General features: G+C 21.8%; 3 protein-coding genes and 2 non-coding genes across 5 annotated transcripts; 3 read left to right on the top strand and 2 right to left on the bottom strand.

The window, feature by feature from the left end:
- Positions 1-2,311: 2,311 nt before the first annotated feature.
- PBANKA_1302261 lies at positions 2,312-2,385 on the bottom strand. Its single transcript has one exon. It is a non-coding gene; the product is annotated as a tRNA-Met (tRNA).
- Positions 2,386-3,579: 1,194 nt separating this feature from the next.
- On the top strand, positions 3,580-3,669 carry PBANKA_1302241. The gene has a single exon. It is a non-coding gene; the product is annotated as a tRNA-Sec (tRNA).
- A 1,894-nt stretch (positions 3,670-5,563) lies between these two features.
- Positions 5,564-7,180, top strand: PBANKA_1302200 (translocation protein SEC62, putative; the record flags this gene model as incomplete). The annotated part of the gene is made up of 3 exons (XM_034566593.1): positions 5,564-5,578; positions 5,828-6,850; positions 7,076-7,180. The coding sequence occupies 3 exons, from the start codon at positions 5,564-5,566 to the stop codon at positions 7,178-7,180; spliced, it is 1,143 nt and encodes a 380-aa protein (XP_034423175.1).
- A 1,015-nt stretch (positions 7,181-8,195) lies between these two features.
- PBANKA_1302100 (50S ribosomal protein L20, putative) lies at positions 8,196-8,721 on the top strand (the record flags this gene model as incomplete). Its single annotated transcript, XM_034566592.1, has 2 exons — positions 8,196-8,342; positions 8,503-8,721. 2 exons carry the CDS (start codon positions 8,196-8,198, stop codon positions 8,719-8,721), a joined length of 366 nt encoding a protein of 121 aa, XP_034423174.1.
- Positions 8,722-8,948: 227 nt separating this feature from the next.
- On the bottom strand, positions 8,949-22,318 carry PBANKA_1302000 (conserved Plasmodium protein, unknown function; the record flags this gene model as incomplete). The annotated part of the gene is made up of 3 exons (XM_034566591.1): positions 8,949-21,584; positions 21,892-22,091; positions 22,279-22,318. 3 exons carry the CDS (start codon positions 22,316-22,318, stop codon positions 8,949-8,951), a joined length of 12,876 nt encoding a protein of 4,291 aa, XP_034423173.1.
- Between the last annotated feature and the right edge of the window lie 416 nt (positions 22,319-22,734).

The raw sequence follows: 22,734 nt of genomic DNA, 5'->3' as shown, positions 1-22,734 counted from the left end.
TCCGACCAAAAAAAGTACACTAATATATATGCATTTGTAAAATCCAACTAAAAAAAGTACACTAACATAGCATACAATTGTTAAAATCCGACCAAAAAAAGTACACTAATATATATGCATTTGTAAAATCCAACTAAAAAAAGTACACTAACATAGCATACAATTGTTAAAATCCGACCAAAAAAAGTACACTAATATAGCATACAATTGTTAAAATCCAACTAAAAAAAGTACACTAACATAGCATACAATTGTTAAAATCCGACCAAAAAAAGTACACTAACATAGCATACAATTGTTAAAATCCGACCAAAAAAAGTACACTAATATAGCATACAATTGTTAAAATCCGACCAAAAAAAGTACACTAACATAGCATACGATTGTTAAAATCCGACCAAAAAAAGTACACTAATATATATGCATTTGTAAAATCCAACTAAAAAAAGTACACTAATATATATGCATTTGTAAAATCCAACTAAAAAAAGTACACTAATATATATGCATTTGTAAAATCCAACTAAAAAAAGTACACTAACATAGCATACAATTGTTAAAATCCGACCAAAAAAAGTACACTAATATAGCATACAATTGTTAAAATCCGACCAAAAAAAGTACACTAATATATATGCATTTGTAAAATCCAACTAAAAAAAGTACACTAATATATATGCATTTGTAAAATCCAACTAAAAAAAGTACACTAACATAGCATACAATTGTTAAAATCCGACCAAAAAAAGTACACTAATATAGCATACAATTGTTAAAATCCGACCAAAAAAAGTACACTAACATAGCATACAATTGTTAAAATCCGACCAAAAAAAGTACACTAATATAGCATACGGGTATGAAAATATAATCCAAAAAGGTCACAAAATAATATTTAGTAAAATTTAAATAATCCCAAAATATAGGAACATATGCATTATATATTGAGTAATTTTATAAAATACCGTTTTAATTCAAGTTGTGGATTTTGTTGTTTTGTTTACGATCGGAAATAACGTAATGTTGCGCACAAGGAATATAATTGTGGAATATAGCTTTATTTAGTAAAAAAAATATAATTTCCTAAAATGGAAACCCAATATATTAAAATTTATAATTATTCCATTCTACAGAATCATGCTAAACAATTACTATATTTAATACTTTATATAATCTAATATTTTGGTATATCGGCATTTATGTAGTTGTATAAAATACATTATTAAGTGCATACTTTTTTCCACACGAAATATGTTGCTCCTTTTGAAAATAACATTACACTAAATTAAAGCAAATTTTAATTAAAGTATAGATGTATAAAATTGCGCATATTTCCGTTTTTTGATGAAAAGGAAATAATGCATTGCTATTTATAAGATTGGAATTTTTTTAAAGAAAATATGTAGTTGATAATAAATTAAAATTTTATTTATAATTTTAAAATTACATTATATATAGTTAAAGTGCTATATTTTATTTTTTATGATAATAAAAATGCATCATTGGATGCTTTAGAGTTACCTTTGCTTAATTTATATGAAATACACCAAATAAAAAATAATAATATTACATTTAATATTGTGAATCATAAAAATTCTAAATAATAAAAACTCAAACCGAAGTATATTAAATTATATTAATGAAAAAAAAATGCTTCAATGATATATTTTCTGTCTTTAAATAAAACAATATTTATACAATAGGAATGATAGTACAGACAAAAAACATATAAAAACTTCGCTCAATCTTGCTATATGAGAGATATCATTATATAAATTTATGTAATTCCGTTTTATGAAAATTGTGAAAAATAATATTTTTTGTAGATTTTAGCTATAGCACGAAATATGGTGATAAGTATATGCCTAGAAAATTATTTTGTATTATATTCATTTAACTTTATGATTTGTTCAAGTCGATTATATCGAAATTGGTTTTTATTAAATAACCTAATAAGCTTATCGCTTTTTATTATATTTACTCACTATTTGGAAAGCGTTAACAGAATGTGAGAAGTTATACAAATATAATTTGAATATCATATAAAAAGATATGTATATGTAATATTAATTGAGAGATAAAAGACTATTAAATGTATTTAAATTTATGTGGCCAAATATATACTATATATATTGCTACGAATATATAATTTTTGAATTGGATTGTTAATTATATATGCATAATGAAATATTAATGCTCTATATAATAGTGTTTATTTGTATAAAAAACTTACAATTACATTTTATATACGGTATTTTATTTATTATTATAAAATTTGTGCATAAATTTATTAAATGATTGCGGACAATAATGGGTAATGTGAGGCTCGAACTCACGACCTCGGGATTATGAGACCCGCGCGCTAACCGACTGCGCCAATTACCCATAATGTATTTTTGGCAATTTACAGTTATACTAGTATTATATTTATCAAAAAATTATAAATGGTGCAAGCGTATACGAATATATATATATAGTATAATAAATGAATTTATTTTCATTATTTCTTTTACATTGAACGCCTTAATATAATTTGGCTTAATAAAAATTTAAACTGGTATTTTACCTCGACATTATTCCATATGCGCTTAAATTTTTAATCCTTGGCTTTTAAAAATAATATTAAAAGAATGTATAGCCTTTACATATGGATATAAAAATTGAAAATTGTAATTACATACCATTATTTTTTAATATGTTTTTTATAATTTATACTGTAGCTGTTTAATTTCCTTATTTTTATGCTGTTAATGATAATAAAATATAGAATTATTAACAAAATAGATTAACCAATTGTAATAGTAGAATATGAACACTCGTTTCTATTTTTTGTATCTTTATGTTTTTTATGTTTGATTTATTTATGGATTTGTACCAAAAGGTAATTTGCATATATTATTTAAATACAAATTATTTACAAAATTACTAGAAATAGAAATAATATAAGGTATAAATAAATGGCGTCGAAAATTTTATACATCTTCCTGAATAATTGTATGGTTTAACGAACATTTTATGAATAATACGCAGCTGTTAATGTTGCAAAATGAATAAAATTGGATGAAAATGCATGCATGATATTTAAACATAAAAAAGAAAAAGTAAATACGTATAAAAAAAAACATATTTTATAAATTCCTATATATGGCTGATGGAAGTATCAAATGAAACAAATGACTATATGCTATGAACGCAACAAAGACACTACTAATTAATACATGCATATATAAATAATAGATATTATAATACGATTCATTATATAAATAATATCTTAATATAGTGTGATTAATCATAATGCTTTCGATTTGGTTTTCCCCAAAATTCCATAAACTCTTTTTGTTTTCCTTCACCGCGATTTTTATAAAGAATAAAGTATATAAATTATACAATTTTTAAGGAATCTTAAAAAATCTTAAGGAAATAGAAAATCGAATATATATTCATAGGAATTATTATAACAATTATTATTTATTATGTATATATATAATAAATATACTAATACAAAATTATATATATATATATATAATTTTTCTTTTTTGTATGAATATGTATAAGATTTAAAAAAGCAAAAATAATGTTGCATCGATGAGTTAGCATGGTTGCTAAAGATGACTTCAAATCATTTGGTGTAGGGTCACTGCACAGAGGTTCGATTCCTCCTTCGGTGCGAATATGAAATTTTATTTAATGTAAAATTCAAGTGCCGAAAAAGGAACACCAAATATGGAAAATTAAATTTATTTTTTTTATATATTATAAAATAAAAATGCAAAAGAGGTACATTCTGAAATACAAAGTGAGAATGATATGTATTTAGGTATACTTTTATAGTTATAAACAATCGTGAATATATAAATACGTAAATGTATATATGCTTTCCAATGCTTAAAAAATAAATTTAGATTAGTTATAAAGCTATATTAAACATTTTTTTTATATTACATAAGTAATACAAGATATTATTAATTTGCTATAAATTTATTGAATATAAATGAAAAAATAAAAATGGTAATAATTCTTATAACACACATATTTCACAAATTAGGTATTATATATAGAAAAATAAAAGTCATATAGAATTATATACCCTCCTAATATTTTTAATATGATTCACATATTTATATATGTAAAACGCAAGAAATTACATATTTTTAAAAAAATAAGTTGTTTTGGAAAAATGAATAAAAGTATTATTTAGTAAATATCAGCAAATGCAAATATTTTATATGTTCACGTTTAATATAGGAAAATTAGGTTCCATGATTAAAAAAATATATGAATTGTAATGTATATTCATCTATGCATTATATTGTAATACTCAAAAGAATTTTTAACTTATATAAAAGGAATGTTTTAAGAAAAAAATATTAACATATTTAGTGTAACAAATAATTAGAGTAATTTTTTATGATGAAAATGCGTAAGTAACATATTCTTTCAAGTTGCACTTTTTAGAAGTGTAAAGAATGTATGATATTTTTTATTTTTCGTCTTTTGATTTTCTAAATATAAATTAAAAATTACGATCTGTAAAAGATATATTTATCTCAGATTTAGTTAAATCTTATATTGGGGATTATTGTTATAAATGATTTATAAATATATATAGTATTAATTTTCAAAATGTGGATTTAATAAAAACTAACAATTCGATATAATAGGGAAAACAAACAACACTAAATGCACATATAGTATAAAAATAATTAATACGTATAAATTTAGGAAGTTAATTCTTATGGCCTAATTAAAAATAATACACAAAATTATAATTAAATGAATATATATATACCAACCAAAACGCTAATGTATATATTATTCATAGGGGAGCTTATATTAACTTGTTTTTGTGTGTTATTGATTTTATTTAGCTTATTTGTGAATTTTTAATTAAAGTTATTTTTTAAAATTATCGGAAGAATATTTACCCTACTTTTTTAAATATTCATTTTTCAGCTATAAGTGATGATATGTGCACAAAAATAGTATTCTAATATATAATATAATTATATATGTTAATATAATAGAACATAAAAAAGCAAAAAAAAGTGAATGCGAACAAAAAAAAATAATTTTTCTTTACACATAAAATATTACTTCGTGAAGATATATTTCATTATTAAAAAAACTAATAATAAATAAAAATATATAACTTATATACGGCTCACCCAAAAAAAGGGAAAAAAAAGAAAGGAATTATTAATTAGTAATGAATATATTTTGAAATAATATTAGAAAGAAAAATAAAAAAATATATAAGAACAAATCAGAAAAACTATATTTTCATAAGTTATACAATAATAAACAAAGAGGCATTAACTGCATATGAATACATATATAAGAATACAATAAAAATATTTTTTTTAATTGATATTAATGAATTAAAAATAAAAAATAAAGACGAAAAACAAAAAATAGTAGTAGGAAACTAATAAAGCTATATAAATACGTTATTGAATTAGAATGATCGTATAGCTCACAGAAGATTACATACAAATTTATTACTTCTATATTTCTTAACGTATCTTTTTGTTAGTGTTATTGTTTATCAACAAATTAGGATAAGATGAATAAAGGAGAGGTAATGTTGTATGCATTTTTTAGTTTGTAAATATTTTTACTAGATAAGAAAATTTCATACTTTTGTATATGCGTGCGAAAAAACATCTGCATATATACATGACAATATATTATATAAATGTCAATTTATGTGATTCATACTTTATGTGAATGAATATATTTAAAAGCATCGCGACGTTTTTGTTTGATATATATTCCAAACTTATTTTTAGTTGTATTAATGTGTATAATTTGATTTATAATTTTTTAGGAGATACATTCAGATATGTTTGCTTTGCTGAGATTCGCCTTTGATGGAGGGGTGAAAGTAAAAAGCGCAGCTGAAGTTGGAAAAAGAGCAGTTGAATATTTCAGAGGAGACGATTTTGTAAATTTTTTAAGTAGCAAACAAGATATTTTAAAGAAAAAGTTTCCAAATTTAATAGGAAACCGGAATCTATCAGAAATGAAAGAAATAGAAGAATTTGCCGATTTGTTTATACAAAAAGGTTTTATATATAAAGCTCAATATAATCCATTTAAAGGGGTATATGAAATGGATGAAAATGGAGTATATAAAAGACCCAAATGGCCAAAGAGGTTAATTATGACTTCAAAACAAAATTTTGATAAAGCCGGTTTTTATATTTTAGTTTATGAAAGAAATAAGAAATTACAATATTTTATGTTAATGACATTAATCTCAATAGTTTTAATATGTTGTATGTTTCCTGTTTGGCCATTGAAATTGAAATTAGCATTGTGGCATTTATCAGTTGTATTTATAGGATTGTTATCAGCAATAATAGTTGGAAGAATAATCGCTTTTGTTTATTTCTGGTTTTTTGGTGTTGATTATTGGATATTCCCAAATTTATTTGATGAGGAATGTAGTATTGTCGAATCTTTTATTCCATTTCATTCATGGGAACGTAGAAATGATAGTTGGCTTCTAGTATTTGCTAGAGTGGTTACCGCTGTTTTAGTAGCTATAGGTATACATCAGTTAGGAAAGACTCATTCTATTTCTGATATTCAAAATTTTGCAAAGCAATCTTTTATTGATATAATAGAATGGGGTAATAAAAAATTATCTGACACTCCAGAAAATACTTTTATGTATAAATCTATCGATTCAAAAGCCACATTTGAGGATCAAGAAGGCATCGAAGATCCAGAAGATCAAATCGTTTATGATGAAAATGAGGAAAATTATGACTGCTTGAAAAAATGTGGATTTCCACCTTTCGAGGAATTAGTTAGAAGGTGCTTCTTAAAATGCGATTGCATGGAGGTATGTAAAAGAAAGACAATATATTATTATAGTAAAATAACACTAGCGAATAAAATGCTATTTTAATGAAATCCCAATTGATGAAGTAATATTAATCTTTGGGGAAGCATGGGTTTATTTTATTTTGGCAATGTATTAATAAAATAATGTATTTCTGTTTTTAATGATGCTAGTTCTTTCTTTACCTTTTTAGTAACATTTTTATATACATGTATTTTTTTTTAGAAAATTATCAAATCACATTGCTACACGAAAAAATGCTCCAAGGCAACAAAAGAAGTTTTAGATGAGGCTCACAAGGAGGCATGTTTCCAAAAGCTTAAAAATTAAGAGAAAATTATAAAACCATATGCTTATCTACATTTTTTTTAATTTTAAGTATTGTCTGCATAGGTACAATACTTCCTCAATTGAATATAGAAATAAAAGTATATATGTATGTATATATATACATAGATAAATAAATTCAATGAAACTACAAAAATTGATTTGGACATATTTTCCACCTACTTATAAATAAAATATTTTTTTATGAACTATTTCACATGAATGATTTTCACCACATTAAAATTTAATACGTTTTATTTTTGTTAACCCTTATAATATTTTGTTGCATTTTTTTACACCTTTTTATTTTTTTCCTTTTTTTAAGAACATCTATTGTGGCATTTCGTTACTATAAATTTATATATTTGTTTACATATTTAGATTTGTAAAGACATTATTAATTTGCTTTTTGTATTTTAAAACAATACGAAATAGCAGCATACCCCAAAAAATAAAAAATATTATATTTTTTATATTATTTTTAATTATTTTTTTACAAAGCTTTAAAAGTTTTATTTTTAAGTGTGATATTAAGAAATAAAATATATATGATTTAATTACTTGTATTTAAAAAAATTATTTAATTATTACGATATTTAAAAATTTAATTCTTTATTCGTTTGTAGTATGTTAATGATTATATAATAATTATGGAATATATTTGCATTTATACACATCTAGCGAGCGTCGAAAATCGGTAAAATAATTTTAAGAGCATGCATTATATGAGAAAAAAATAAAAGCATATCACATCTTTATTAACAAATGTAAAACGCGTGGGAAAGGAAAATATAATAATAATAATAATAATAATATAACAATACATTAATGATTTATATAAAAATTGGAGGTAGAAACAGTGTATAAAATCATATCTATATAAAAAAGGGGATAAATATATAAAAATATAATTATAAATATAACAAAAAATTTGGTCAAATAAACAGAGCTCATATTTTGAAAATTACACTTTATTACTGATAAAAAATAATAATTTATATTACAAAAGTTATCAAAAATGAAATTACCAAGAGAAGTAGTTTTTCAAGTAGCAAAGGGTTTTAGAGGTAGAAGTAAAGGATGTTTTAAAATTGCAAGAAGTAGAGCAATGAAGGCTTTACTGCATTCTTATATTATGAGGCGCCAAAGATATAGAAGATTACGGGTAATTTTTATCAAATAAATTTATATATACATATGAAAATAGTTATATGGAAAGAAAATGACAATGGCATATAATCAATATATACATATTTTGTATGGTTATATATGTAGTTATAATCTTATATAATCATTGTATGTGTGTCGGAATTCCCTATTTTTAGGTACATTGGATAGCTAGTATAAACAGAGGATGCAGAGAATGGAATTTTACATATTCAAATTTTATGTATAGTTTATTAAATAATAATATACTATTGAACAGAAAGAGCTTATATACATTATGCTACACAGAGCCGATAAGTTTTAAGGCTTTAGTAGATGAATCAAAATATGTTTTTTATCAAAGGAAACTTAAATTTCGAGACATATCACAACTTTAATTTTATAATGGGAGTTTATATTAGACGAAAAAAACAAAATTCAAATAATTAGCTATTTATTAATTTATGTAACTGCACCATTACTACTAATATGGATAAACACACATATATATTACAAGTTTTACTGTTCACGTGGAAAATTTTTTATTTAATAAGTTAAATGTGTAAAATATAGAAATATATAAATAATATGACAATTATATATTTTTTTAGAAGGTATAATAAAATTATGTTTTTGCAAAATTGTTAAAAAAATCGATTGAAATTTTTACAGATTGATTAATATAATTTATATATATTTGTATGTGCTCCATATTGTACTGCAAATAGTTTTGGGGGGTTTCATTTGATTTCAGAAAAGATGAAGAAAAAATTTTGCTGAGAGAATAATGAAGCTCATTTTGAAGTGTAGAAGAGCATAAGCTATTTATTTGGTAATTAAAGTTTTTATGTGTATTAAAAAAAAAGTAAAAATGTGTATCTCGGTTATTCATATTATGGTATGCTTCCCACTTATTTTTGTTTATGTAATTTTCTCTATCAATATTATTTTTCAAATCAAATTTTTGCATATTTTCGTATACTACCTCGGGTGTCTTGAGTGTAGTTGCTACGATGCCGATTGATCCGGTTTCTTTTTTTTCTTGATGTTTTTTGATAAATGTAAAATTTGTTTCTTTTCTTTTATTTTTGATTAATTTTAGATAATTAAACATAAATAAATCATATTTAAAAAATGTTTTATGAAAATAATAAAATTCCTTTATATAAATGCTTAAATAGTATTTATGCAGCATATGAATATTAATCATTAGAGGATGAATGAAAATCGAATATTTTATTGATTTTATATGTCTTTCTAAATGCTTTAACTCATTCTTTAATTTTTTATACAAGTTTTTAAATTGTAAGATTAAACTATCTTTTTCTTTGTTATGTTGTAATGCAATATATTTATTAAAATCATTTGTATTTATTATTTTAATAATATCAGTAACTATTACTATTAATTCAGTATATAAATAAAAGTATTTTATATGTGTCTTTTGTATATTAGAAGAATTATTGTCTTTGTTATTTGATTTGTCCATTTTGATCATTTGAATTATATTTTCTTCGTTATTATTTAGTATTTGGAAATATTCGAATATTTCATTCAATATATAGATTAGAACAAAATAAATGTTTATGTCACTAGATATATATAGTATACATTTTTTGAAATAATTTTTGTTTTTTAATAATAATAAATATAAGTGCAAAATCGAAAACTTAACTAGTATAATGACATCTTTGTTTTTTTTCATTTTTGTGCTTGATAAAAATATGAAATTAAACCAAATATTATCATTTTTATCAAAATTGAATACCGTATTTATCAATCGTTCATCAAAAACTGGATTAAGGAAGCACGAATTAAAAAAAACAATAATGTAGTAACTTAAAACAATGCATGCATCTTTTTTTTTAAGATATTTCATTAAAGCATTTGCTAATTTTAATATATCATTTTTGTTATCTATAAAAATTATTTGATAACTTATAAATTGTAAAATTAACATGATTAAGTTATTTCCTCTTTTTATTTCTGTTTTATTTTTACTTGTGCTTTTTTCTATATTGTCTATAATGTAATTGATTAGAAAAGAATTAAATTTTGTCTTATTAAACTCTGTACTTAATTTTTTGATGCATTCAAAATATGTCCCTTTTTTCCCCTTTTGTGTCCATTTATTATTATTTTTTAGCATGTCAGTAATATATTGTTCTGCGCTCAAATTATTTTGATCATCTGTTTTATCATTTTGTTCTAAAAAGATAAAAGTATTTTCATATAATGAAAAATCGAAAAAGTAGGAATTCATAATAGTAAGATAAAAGTTTAAAATTATAGTACATATATATATTCCTTGTGTATTAATTATTAACTCTTTTAGATAGTTATTAATTGCATCGATAGATTTTTGCGTGTTGGAACAAAATTTGTCCAACGTCGAAACATCATATAGTAAAAAACATGATATGAAATTAAAGAAATAATAAATATATAAATATGACAAATATCCAATATCTTTATATAAAATATTTTTCCATTTGTCTTCTACAACACTTATTTCATTTTTTGCATTATTAAATATGTAGTAGTCAAAAGTATTATAAATGCATTTGATAATTTCGGAGTTTTGAAAATAGGATAATTTTTGAAACATAATTGAAATGTATTTATATGTAAAAATCAACGACGAAACGTTGTTATGTATATGTATAATCCTGAAGCTATTTGTTGTATATAAAAATAGCAATTTTTTATTTCTCTTTAATTTATCTAGTATGATAGTTATTATATATGTGTTTTCTTTTGAAGAATATTTAAATTCGATATTTTGTTCACTTTCTTTATGTATATCTAATGGTGTTTTTTTTTTATTCAATTCATTGTTTTTGTATTTTTTATTGTTATATAGTCTAAAGTTATTATTTTCGATGGATACTTTATGATTTTTAATTTCTTCATCTATATTTTTCACTTCGTTTGTTTTTATTCCTTTATTTTGTAAAACATATTTGCAATTTTGTTGAGTGATTGCTTGATCTCTATTTCTGCTGCTTCCTTTTAATGTTTCGTCACGTTTGGTGCGGTCCTCCTTTTTTACCTTTTCTAATGCAACATGCGCTCGCAAATAAATATTTTTATTCTTTGTTTTGTCTATTTTTTCTGGTGATTCATTTTTATTACTTTCTTGGAAATCTTTAATCACAGATTTATTGTCTATAATTTTTGTTTCGTTATTAATTACATATTTTAAATTACTGGAGGTGTAATATTTTTGTTTTTTTTTAATGCTTAAATTATTTGATTTTGTAATTTCGGACAATTTTGAATGGATATATATAAAGTCGTCATTAAAAAAGGTTATAAAATGCTCGAAAATATGCCGTACTATTTGCATTAAAATATTTTCTTTTATTTCATAATCGGATGAATAATAATCATAAAAGAATAATAAAAAAAATAATATAATATTTGTTGTTATCTTGTTTAAGTATATTTTATTATTTCTCTTAAAATTCGATTGAAAGGATTTGAAAAAAATATAATTTTTTATAGAATCACCAGAGTTATTAGCCAACAAATTGCATTTTCTATATGTTTCGCCGTTACTGTTGTTTATATTATATTTATTGTCATTCATTATATATAAAATAAATAAATAAATATTATTGTTATGAAATATGTTTCGAATTATTACATTTTTAATATTTTGATCTATATAATTTTCTAAATTATTATTTGAATTTTGGTTTTTATTGTTTATTAAGACATCATAATATTCTGCAATTGATACGTAGCTGTCATTTTTTTCGTTAGTTTTTTCACCTTCTTTCTCATGCGCACTCTTTAAATTTGTTTGTATAATTTCAACACTATTTATATATATAACGTTTTGAAAAAATGATGGAAGAGTAAGCAAATTTTTGATGTGTGTAAAAAATATGGTGTATAATTCATTTAAATATATATAAATATAAGAAACAAATATATATAACAAATTGTGGATCATCGTTTCATTTTTTTTCTTTTTTTCATTTACTTCATGCTTATTTTTTAAAACATATTTGAGATATTCTTGTAAATTTTTATTAAATTCATCGTAAAAATTTTCATTTTTTGAAAGAAGAACTGATAGGAAATTTTTGTCTTTGAAACACATGATAACAACAAGGATATAATAATATATTTTGTCATATATATACTCCAAATTATTTTTTTCGGCTTTTTCTATTAGAAAATAATTAAGAAAATAGTTTATATAAAAATGATTATCATGAGTCATGTGTTTCTTAAAAATTTTGTTTTTCTTTGTGTAATAACATATATTTTTACAGCTGCATGTTGTATTAGGCGTATTTCTATTGTTATCATTTCTTTTATTATATATAGATTTATCAGTTTTATCTTTTGTATAATTTTTATCATTATTGCATTCTTTGAAAATATAATTTGGTTCTTTGCATTTTTTATCTATATCAGATTCGCAGGTGACATTGTTATTGCTACTACTATAATTACAACAATTATTAATGATGTGATCATATCTTCCCTGTATATGTTCATCTTTATCATTTCCTTCTTTAAATTGTCTACTTTGCGAATTCAATGGATTCAATTCATTTTTATAAATATAAATTTCGTATTTTTGCAAATTGTTCATCGTTTTCTTTTGGTTACAATATAACAGTTTTATAAATATTTTTATAAAATATTTTTCAAGTAGTTTCGCTTCTCTAAAAACACAAAAATTCCTATAAATATTTTTTTTACTCAAATAATAAAATATACGTTCGCATAAAATAATAATATTTTCATTTTTTTTATTATCTGGATCTCTGTCTTTTGTAAGTTCTCTTGTTTCATTAATATCTTGCAAAAAGAATAAGGGGAAATTATCCAGTGAAAAACTTAAAAAAACTATTATAGACAAAAACAATATTTTAATTTCTTCGCAGTAAGGGCAATAAAGATCAATCATACATACATATGCTGAGTTTGAAATATCATTGATGCTATTATTATTATTTTTTGGGTTACTGGATTTGAAATTCTCATTCAATCTTCTATCACAATTCGAATTATTAAAAATTTGCTCTCCTAAATTATTATATGAATAATAATTTTCACTGTGTTTTTCGGTTTCTATGCAATTTCGATAATGGTTTATTGTATATTCATAAAATAGTTTACAATAATTTATATATATTTTTTCCTCTTTTATAAAATAATTGTGTTTATTTATATCCACTTTTGTTTTTTTATTTTGATCATTACATTTTTCATTTTGTCTTTTTTTAGTATTGATATTATGGGTAAAAAAATTATTTGAAAATTTTGTTTTTTGCACATATATAGAATATTTTAGTATAATAAAATAAATACTTTTTAAAAAAATAAAAATTTTTTTATCCACCTTGTAATGTTTTAAGAAAAAAATTAATATTTGTTGTTTAGAATAACAATTATCCTTTACATATTCCTTTCTAAATTTGCTTTTTATAACTTGTAGAATATATTTAAAAAAAAAAATTAGCAATTGAACATATAAACACTCTATAACAATATCGTTGTATATATTGCAAAAGTTTAATAATGTATTAATATATTTATTTAAAATTATTTTTTTTAAAATTCTAAATTTTTTAACATTTTTATTTTCTATTAATGGGTTGAGGGATTTATCCCTTAGTTTGCCACTATTTGAAGAATTAGAGCTGTTTTGACTGTCATTAAAACCGTTATTATTACTACTATCACTGAAAATACTATCTGTATATTTACTGTCAGTTCTTATAGTAGTAACATTTTGTCCAATTTGTGAGGAGCTATTTTCTGGGTGCGATACATGTTGATTATTTATATCGTTTTTTGATTTCCAAATATGTTTATTGACAAAACGTTTATAATCGTAATTCATCAATATATTATAATTTATTAAAAATATATCATTGTTTATTAAATTTAGATCAATGTAGCATCCCTGTTTCATTATTACATGCAACATAGACATGACATTTTTTATAAAAAATATATTTAATTTAAGATACTTTTTTTCATGATTTTGAAATGTGGCATTTTCTATGTTTATTATTTTTTCTATTTCATATAAATTTACAATATTATAATATAAATTATTCTTAGGTTGTGATATTTGGTTGGGAATATTTTGTTTCGCCTTTTTTTTGATTATTTTCTTGGAATATTTTGATATAATGAAAAATAGAAAATTAACTAGGGTTGACATACTTTTATTTTTCTCTTTTAGTATTTTTCGTTTTCTCTTCTCTTCTTTTAGCATAATATAATTTTTAGTTTCTTTGTCCTCCAGATTATCCCCATCCAAATTGTTATAATAATCATGCTTTATATTAAGGTAGTAATTTTCGATCTTTATAAAATTATATATAATGTTTAAAGAGAAACTGGAAAATTTATTTTTTAATGAATTTGTAGATATCGAGATATATAATAATTTATATATATATAATGATAAGTCTATTTGTTTATTTAGTTCATGGATGTGTTCTTTAATATATATATTTTTATTGTTCTTAACTATTAAATGAATATATAAGCATATATCAAATACATTTATCAAATGTTCTAGTAATAATAGGTTGTTATGAATAAGCATTATATTTTTTTTATGAGAATAACTTTCATTTGTAGTATTAGTATTTGTTAGACAGTTGTGCATAAAAAATGCAAGTTTATCGGTATACGGAAATATTATATCATAAACAAAATTTATTATGCTCAATATGTGGCTAAAATTATTTTCAAAAAGATAGTAAACGTTTTTTTTTATTTTTATGAACTGATGTTGACAATTTTTATTCTTTTCACGATTGTATAGATTTATATTTTCTTCACGTATGTTATTTGAACTTGTTTCCATTTTTGATTTATCATGTAAATACGAAATTTCACATTTTTCTGTACTATTATTTTGGGTAATACTGTCTTGACTTTGTTTTATGTAATTCTCAGAATTATCATCATATGTGTATAAAAATTGAATATAGAAATTATTTAGGAAGAAAAAGAGCCTATTTAAATTGTATATATAAGCAAATTTGACTTTATCATTTTCAAAATCATTTATAGATGGTTGGATTTTTAATTCCTTTAACAAAGAAGCTATATATGCTGAATTATTATATGATAAAATATTTTTGTCTAACTTTATATTTAAAAAAATAAATGAATTAGGATTTGATAATCCGCTATTACTACGAGTATCTTGATTTATTGGGGAAATTTCTATATTAGGTTTATCAATGTTATTATTATAATTGAATAAAATATTATTTCCACCTTTTTTTAATTCCTGAATTATGTAATAATATTTATTAACAAATAAGGCAAAAGATCTAAATATGTTATCATTGTTATAGTTTCCATAATAAGATAATTCTTTTTCACTGGTATTTGATTTAGGGTTATGAAAACTATGCAAATAAGTATATTTTGTTGAATATAAAAAAAAGGATTTAAATTTTTTAATATGGAATAATAAATGATTTGTTTGTAATTTTTTATACAGCCAAAAAGGTACATAATAAATAATTTTATTTTCTATACAATAAGATGCCCTTTTTAAATTGTCTATATGATCATTTTTATTATTGTCTAGATATTTAGATTTATTATTTTTTAAATTGAAAAAACTAAGATTATATTTTTTGTGAATAGAATGTATATCATTTTGAAATGAATGATTTTCATCTTCGTGTTTATTTTGCATGCTTTCCATTTCTTCTGTTGTGCACATATTTATATGCTCTATTTTTGTTATTTCATTAATTATAGAATATTCTACATTTTTTTCACCATTGGATTGCGAAGAAGAGTTTATTTTTTGTTTATTTGGGCATTTGTTTAATAAAAATGGAATATATTCGTCTCTTGCTTTTACTTTTTTTTTATTTTCCTCTTGTTCTATGACAAAACGCGGCTCTAAAAATAATCTGTATTTGTTCAATAACAATATATTTTGATCAAATATTAAATAAAAAGTTAAGCTAATAGATAATGATTTTATAATTTCATTATCATAGAAAAAAAAGCAATATAAATGTGATAAAAAAAAGTACTTCTCTTTATATATCTTTTTGCATATTTTGCTATTCCTATTATTGGTAATAAGTAGAAGAATAATTATTTTTAACACATATATAAATGTTTCAATATATGTTATGCTTATTTTTTCTTTAAGTATAATTTCTTTTATGATTTGTAAATATAAACTAAGAATATTTTCGTAAATTTGAAGGGATATATCGTTATCGTTTGGCACTCCTTTTTCATGGTTAGATGATCTTTTGATTGATACTATGTTTGCTTCGTATTTTGTTTCTTTTCTCAAAAGGAATGAAATAATTCTATTAAAAAAATGAGGAGTTTGTTTTTCTATACCCATGCTTATATTATCCATATATTTCAAAATAATCGTTTCATCATCTGTGAATGTTTCTACTAAAAAGCTGCTTATGTAAGTATTCAAAATATTAGCTTTAAAATTCCAGTCACTTGAATAGTTAAATATGTTATAAGATAGTTTTTCACATTCTGGGTTATTTTTCTCATTTATTTTACTATTTTCATAAGTTTTGTCTGTCTTTTGTTCAATGTTGTAATATTGAATTTTTTTTTTTAAAATTTCTCTATTTTGACTTTCGTTATTTGTGCTAGAAAAGCAAGGTAAAGGATCATTTGAATTGTCATTTTTTTTTAGTTGTTCTAGCTGTGTATTAATTTTACCAAAGTTCATTTTAAGTTGGTAATATAATTTCCAAAAGAATTTAAGAGAAAAGGTTCGTTTTTTTTTTTTTTTTTGAAATAGGAAAAAGTATGCATTATGTATATTTATAAAAACATTTTGATAAAAATATAGACTGCTACTTGTTTGATCTACTTCTAAGTTTTGTTTTTTATTTTGGTTAAAATGAGGATAGAAATAATTTTCATATAAAAAATTAAAAGAATTATAAAGAGTTTGTTCAATTATGATTATATATTTTTTTTTAATAAAATATAAAAGAAGCAATAGGTTGGAATGTGTTTTGATATTTGCTAACATGCATCTTTTTTCTTTTATTTCTTTATCTTTGATCATATCAATCAGAATGCCGATATTTTTTTTAATATTTTCTATAATAAAAACTATATAGTAATTTTTTATTTCCTTTTTGCTATATACACATATTTCATATATAAAATCAACAAATTCGATTATTTGAAAAGGTGATAAAAATGTATTTGATAGGTATTGTTTTGTTTTATTAATACTGTACTTTATATCACTATATGCTTTATTATAATTATTTAAATTACTATTTTTATTATAATTTTTCGTATTATCATCAGACTGGATAAAAATTTCTTCAGTTTTGTTCCATTGATTTTGTTCATTGTTGTTATACTTGTTTTCTATTTCACTAAAATTATTTTGTTCTTTTTTTAAAGCCATATATGGGTTTTTTATTCTTTCTATACAATTTTGTTTTTCACTGTTTTCTTTCTTAAATGTATTTTCACAATCAGGGTGGCATTCAGGGTAATCATAATTGTTTTTATTTCCATAATTTTTTGTAGCATAATAATTATAATTCGCTTTATTCCCATATTTTATCATATCATTAGAAGTGCATTCCTCTTTTTTATGTAAATATTGATTGTCTTCATTGTCCATATTATGATAAATAGTAGTACAATTAGTTCCATAATTAGTAATTGTATTTTCCTTGGTTTTAAAATTTGACTGATGGGCTGTAGATTTATAAAAACTATTTTCACCAATATATTTTTCATAATCATATGGATAGTTTGTTTTTTTGTTCAAAGTGTTTATTTCACAACTATGGTTGTCAGGGATGTTAAATGTTTGTATATAAATAGGAGATAATTCCTCATTAGAACTAAAAAATTTACTTTTTTCATTATTAATATTAAAAATAAAATTAAGAAAAAAGAAAATAACTTCATTATTGTAACTATATATTATTGAAATTATATTATGTAATAGAAGAAGAAAATTTTTAAATAATTCGACAAATTTAACATTTTGAATTAAACTATTTTCACCTTGTGTGCTATGATTAAATGATAATATATGCATTTTATTGCTAATTTTTTTTAACTTATCAACTATAAATTGATATATTGTACTATATTGTCCATGCGATTCTATATAACTTTCAAAATTGTTGTATTCAGAAGATAATAATAAAAAAGTGTTAAATAAAATTTTTAAATTATTCTCAATTAATATGCTACTTATATTGTGAATAAAATTAAAGGAAAAATTGGAAATAATATTTGAATTATCAAGAAATTTAGTAATTTCTTGACTTTGAAGATTGATTAATTCTGTGTTGTTCTTTGTTGTTTTTATTAAAGTACTATAAAAATTATGTAGATGTTTTGATTCTATATTTTTAAAATTATTTGTTTCGTCTTTTGTGTATTTTTGTTGGTTTCCAAAATCGCTTGATTTAAAATTAACAAGAATTTCTGAAAATTCGTTAGTCGGATTTGTAACTGTGTTTGAAAATATGATATTATCACATGAACCGATGTTGCAATGTTTTATAGATTCAACAAGAAATTTTTCTAAAAACATATTGAGGGATGTATAATTAGTAGATAAAAAAAAAAAAAAATGAAAAATATTGTTATTAGTATTTATAAATGTTGAAATGTCTAATTGGGTGTTTATGGTATCCATGGTTTTCTGGATGTGTTTGTCGACATGCACCATAGAGATATGTATATTTTTATCTACAGTTTTGTTTGCGTTTTCACTATAAATAAAGAAAAGGTTGACTAGCAAATTGTAGTAGAATATGAAACTCTCGTACTCTTTGTAAATTTGTGAATCATAAAAATAAAAGAAAAGTTTAATAAAATATAAAATCTCCAAATAATGAATATTTATATGTATATCAAATAATATAGTTTTCAATATGTTAGCAAACTGTATTTTTATCCTTTTTGCTTGAATAAATGATATAGGTGTGTAGTTAATATAAAGACATATAATTTTTAATATTTCAATTTGTTTTAAATTATATTTATATGTGTATCTATATGAATCATTGATGAATATATTAATACTTTTAAATTTATCTTTGCTCATATCATGTGATAATTCAGAAGAAGATGATTCTAAAACTTCGGATGAAGCCAATGGAGAAGAAACAGATAAAAAGGAATAGCTGTTTGATTCCTTTTTCCTATATATATAATCAGTTTTATTATTATGATCATTTTTATTTGTGTTATTCGAAGAAGTATACATATTTGTCTCTTTTATAAAATCGATTAAATTATTAAAGTGAGTATCTAACTCTTTTTGGTCGCTATCAAAATATTGAATCATTATGTTATACAAATAATCATATATAAGTATATAATTTTCTGTATGGAAATTAAATATAGAACAATTTTTATTTATATTATCGATTCTATAATGGGAAATTCTTAATATTTCTAGCATGTAAAAAACTATCATCTTGAAAATATATATGCAATTATTTTTTGTTATAAATAAATAGTGATACATATCATTTTCGTTTATTTCGAGGGTACTATTTTTGTCTGCTAGTTCGGAATATTTCTGACAATATTTATTATAGTAAAATGAATTTATATTGCTTATTATTTTATCATTGTTTCTTTGATATGCTGCAAAATTAGTAACTGTGATTATATTTTTTGATAATTTTTGTTTCGCCTTTTTGTTATTGCAAAGAAAAACCAAGTAGAACAAATTTTGGTTAAGCAAGAAAAAAAAATTATTTATATATATATTGTATATACTATTACACATACATTCTTTTTTATTTTTTATAGTAACATAAATATTGTATAGAATAATATATATGATATAAGACAAGTTATTTACTATATTAATTATATAATTATAGTCATTTTCTAATTGCCTATTTTCTACATAATTTTTATATATATAATGAATATTATAGCTAAGAGTGTATATAAACTTATAATTAAATAACAATACGTCTTTGTTAAAAATATATATATATTTGTTTAATATTTTATTGACTTCCTTATGCATGTATACTAAATCGTCTACACTAATTTTTTTTTTAATTATATTAATTCCTAATAGTTCAAAGTAATTAAATTTCATTTTCGTGTAAAAATATAGCAAATTAATTTTATTAGTATAATTTGTAATTTTGTAATAAATTTTGTTGTTATATATATAATTGTATTTTAGATATGTGTAATATTGATCTATTATATTTGTTATAGAACAAATTTGATCATTTTTCTTTCCATCTTTTTTTTTTTTCTCTATATCACATTTTTCAGTTTCTTCATTTAGTTGCTTTATTTCTATATTATTGTCTTGTGGTTCCATCGCATTTATATCGAGAAAATTTTTCATGAACATATCATAGCTATCAAAAAAGTTATATAAATATAAAAAATTATAATACTTTAAAAGAAGAGAATAATTTTGTTCAATGATATATTTATTAGTATGAAGAAAGGATGCAGGCAAAAATATATCACTAGTATTGCTATCTTCGTTCTTAATTTTGTTAGATTTATAAGATTTATAACGTAGCAATAAGTCAATTGAATTTTGATTTAGTTGATTTTTGATAGAATGCAATGTATTATAATATTCAAATTCTTCGATTGTTGAGCACCTATTTTTTGTAAATATATTTATGTAGTTGTTTTTTTTAATCATTTGATTGATAGTTGTCAAATCTTTTTCTGATATATTATTATTTTGATATAAGCTCAACGAAATCAATGAGTTTCTTTGTTTTTTTTCTTGTTCTTTTGGAGTTATATCAGAAGTATTTTTATTTTGAACTGTATTCGTTTCATTTATTATGGAATTTTTTATTGGACTATTATTTTCTCCATTTTGTAGATTCATACCTTTTTCATTATAAATATTGCTACTATCACTAGTTAAATCTTGCGTATTTAATGAAGTTATTACATCATTTATATTTTTATCATTTTGTATGCTTACATAATTGCTGTCTTTAAATTCTAATATATCATTTATTGATTCATCAGGACAATATATATTAATCAGTTCACATAGAATCTTAATAACGTTTATGCATTCATCATTTTTTGTAGAAGAATTGTCCAAACTTAGCATACCCAGATCATCACTTTTAGCAAGATAACTTTTTTGCACTTGTTTATTTGATTTATATTTTTCTTTGTTATTTTTGAAATGAGTTAAAAATTCTTTCAAAAATTTTGATATATATAATTCTTCAAATTTTTGTTTTATATGTTCATCTTTCTGGATTATGATAAAAAAGGCAATTAAAAATTCTATGCATTAGGTTAAGGTTAGAAAGACGTATATATCCACGTAAATAATGCACACATATATACATAATACAATGTTTAATATTGTGCTTATTCTTAAAATATAAAAATGAGGGCCATAGAAAATATAATAATATGCAATGCTTAGTTATAGTAAAGCTATTAGAAATTTAAAATTCAGAAACTACATTAAAAAGGAAGGCTTTAAATAACTTAAATATGTGCCTTCGATTTTATGTGAAGTTTTAGTAGATGTAATTAGTTTATATATTTTTTACCTTTATAATGTTTTGCACAAAGGATAATATATCTTGTAAGTTTTTTAAAGGAATGAATGAATTTCTATCATTAATGTAATGAAGAATCAAGCAATAAAAGTTGTTTCGTTTTTTTAATTCTTCTTCATTTATTAAATTTTTTTCATATTTTTGAATTAACATAATAATCGATCTGTCTCTAATGTCATCAATATGGTGCCCTAAATTGAGATAAAAAATATGAAATAGTCAGATGGTTATTGTTTAGTATTTTTTCGAGCTTTTATTTTGATGAACATAAGTTATAAATTCGTTTTCTCTCTGTATATATTTTTATACATAAGAGATTGTAACATTTAATAGGCTTGCTTTATTATTTGTCTTTTTGAAAATTTCTAGTTATAGTACCTATTTTTTGTATGAGATTGCTTAGACTATCGTCATTCATTTTGTAGCATAATTCATTTTAATTAAAATGTGTTAGTAGCCTTTTAGCTGAATATTTAATGAGGGATAATATACATAATTACACGTGTAAACATAGTTACATGTATTGACAGACATACGTTTACAAAAAAGGAGGTTCTATAAAACGAAAGTAAAGCTAATCATAATTAAAGCTATTAGTAGACAATACTATTTCGAGTCATTTAAAACATTTGCTAATTTTTTTTTACAAAAAACAAATTGTAAATATTAAAAAACATTTTGTATATAAATATGTTATTTTCCATAAATAAAAATATATTTATTTTTTCGACGAATAGAAACCTTTAATAATAGTAAATGAAAAAAAATGTGCATTATATGAAGAAATAATATGAGATAAATGCTAAATATTAAAATACAGATAATCTTAATTAT

This window comes from Plasmodium berghei (genome assembly GCF_900002375.2).
Source record: "Plasmodium berghei ANKA genome assembly, chromosome: 13".
Lineage (NCBI taxonomy): Eukaryota > Apicomplexa > Aconoidasida > Haemosporida > Plasmodiidae > Plasmodium > Plasmodium berghei.
The sequence above is the reverse complement of the archived record's forward strand: the minus strand, read 5'-3'. Positions and strand labels throughout refer to the sequence as shown.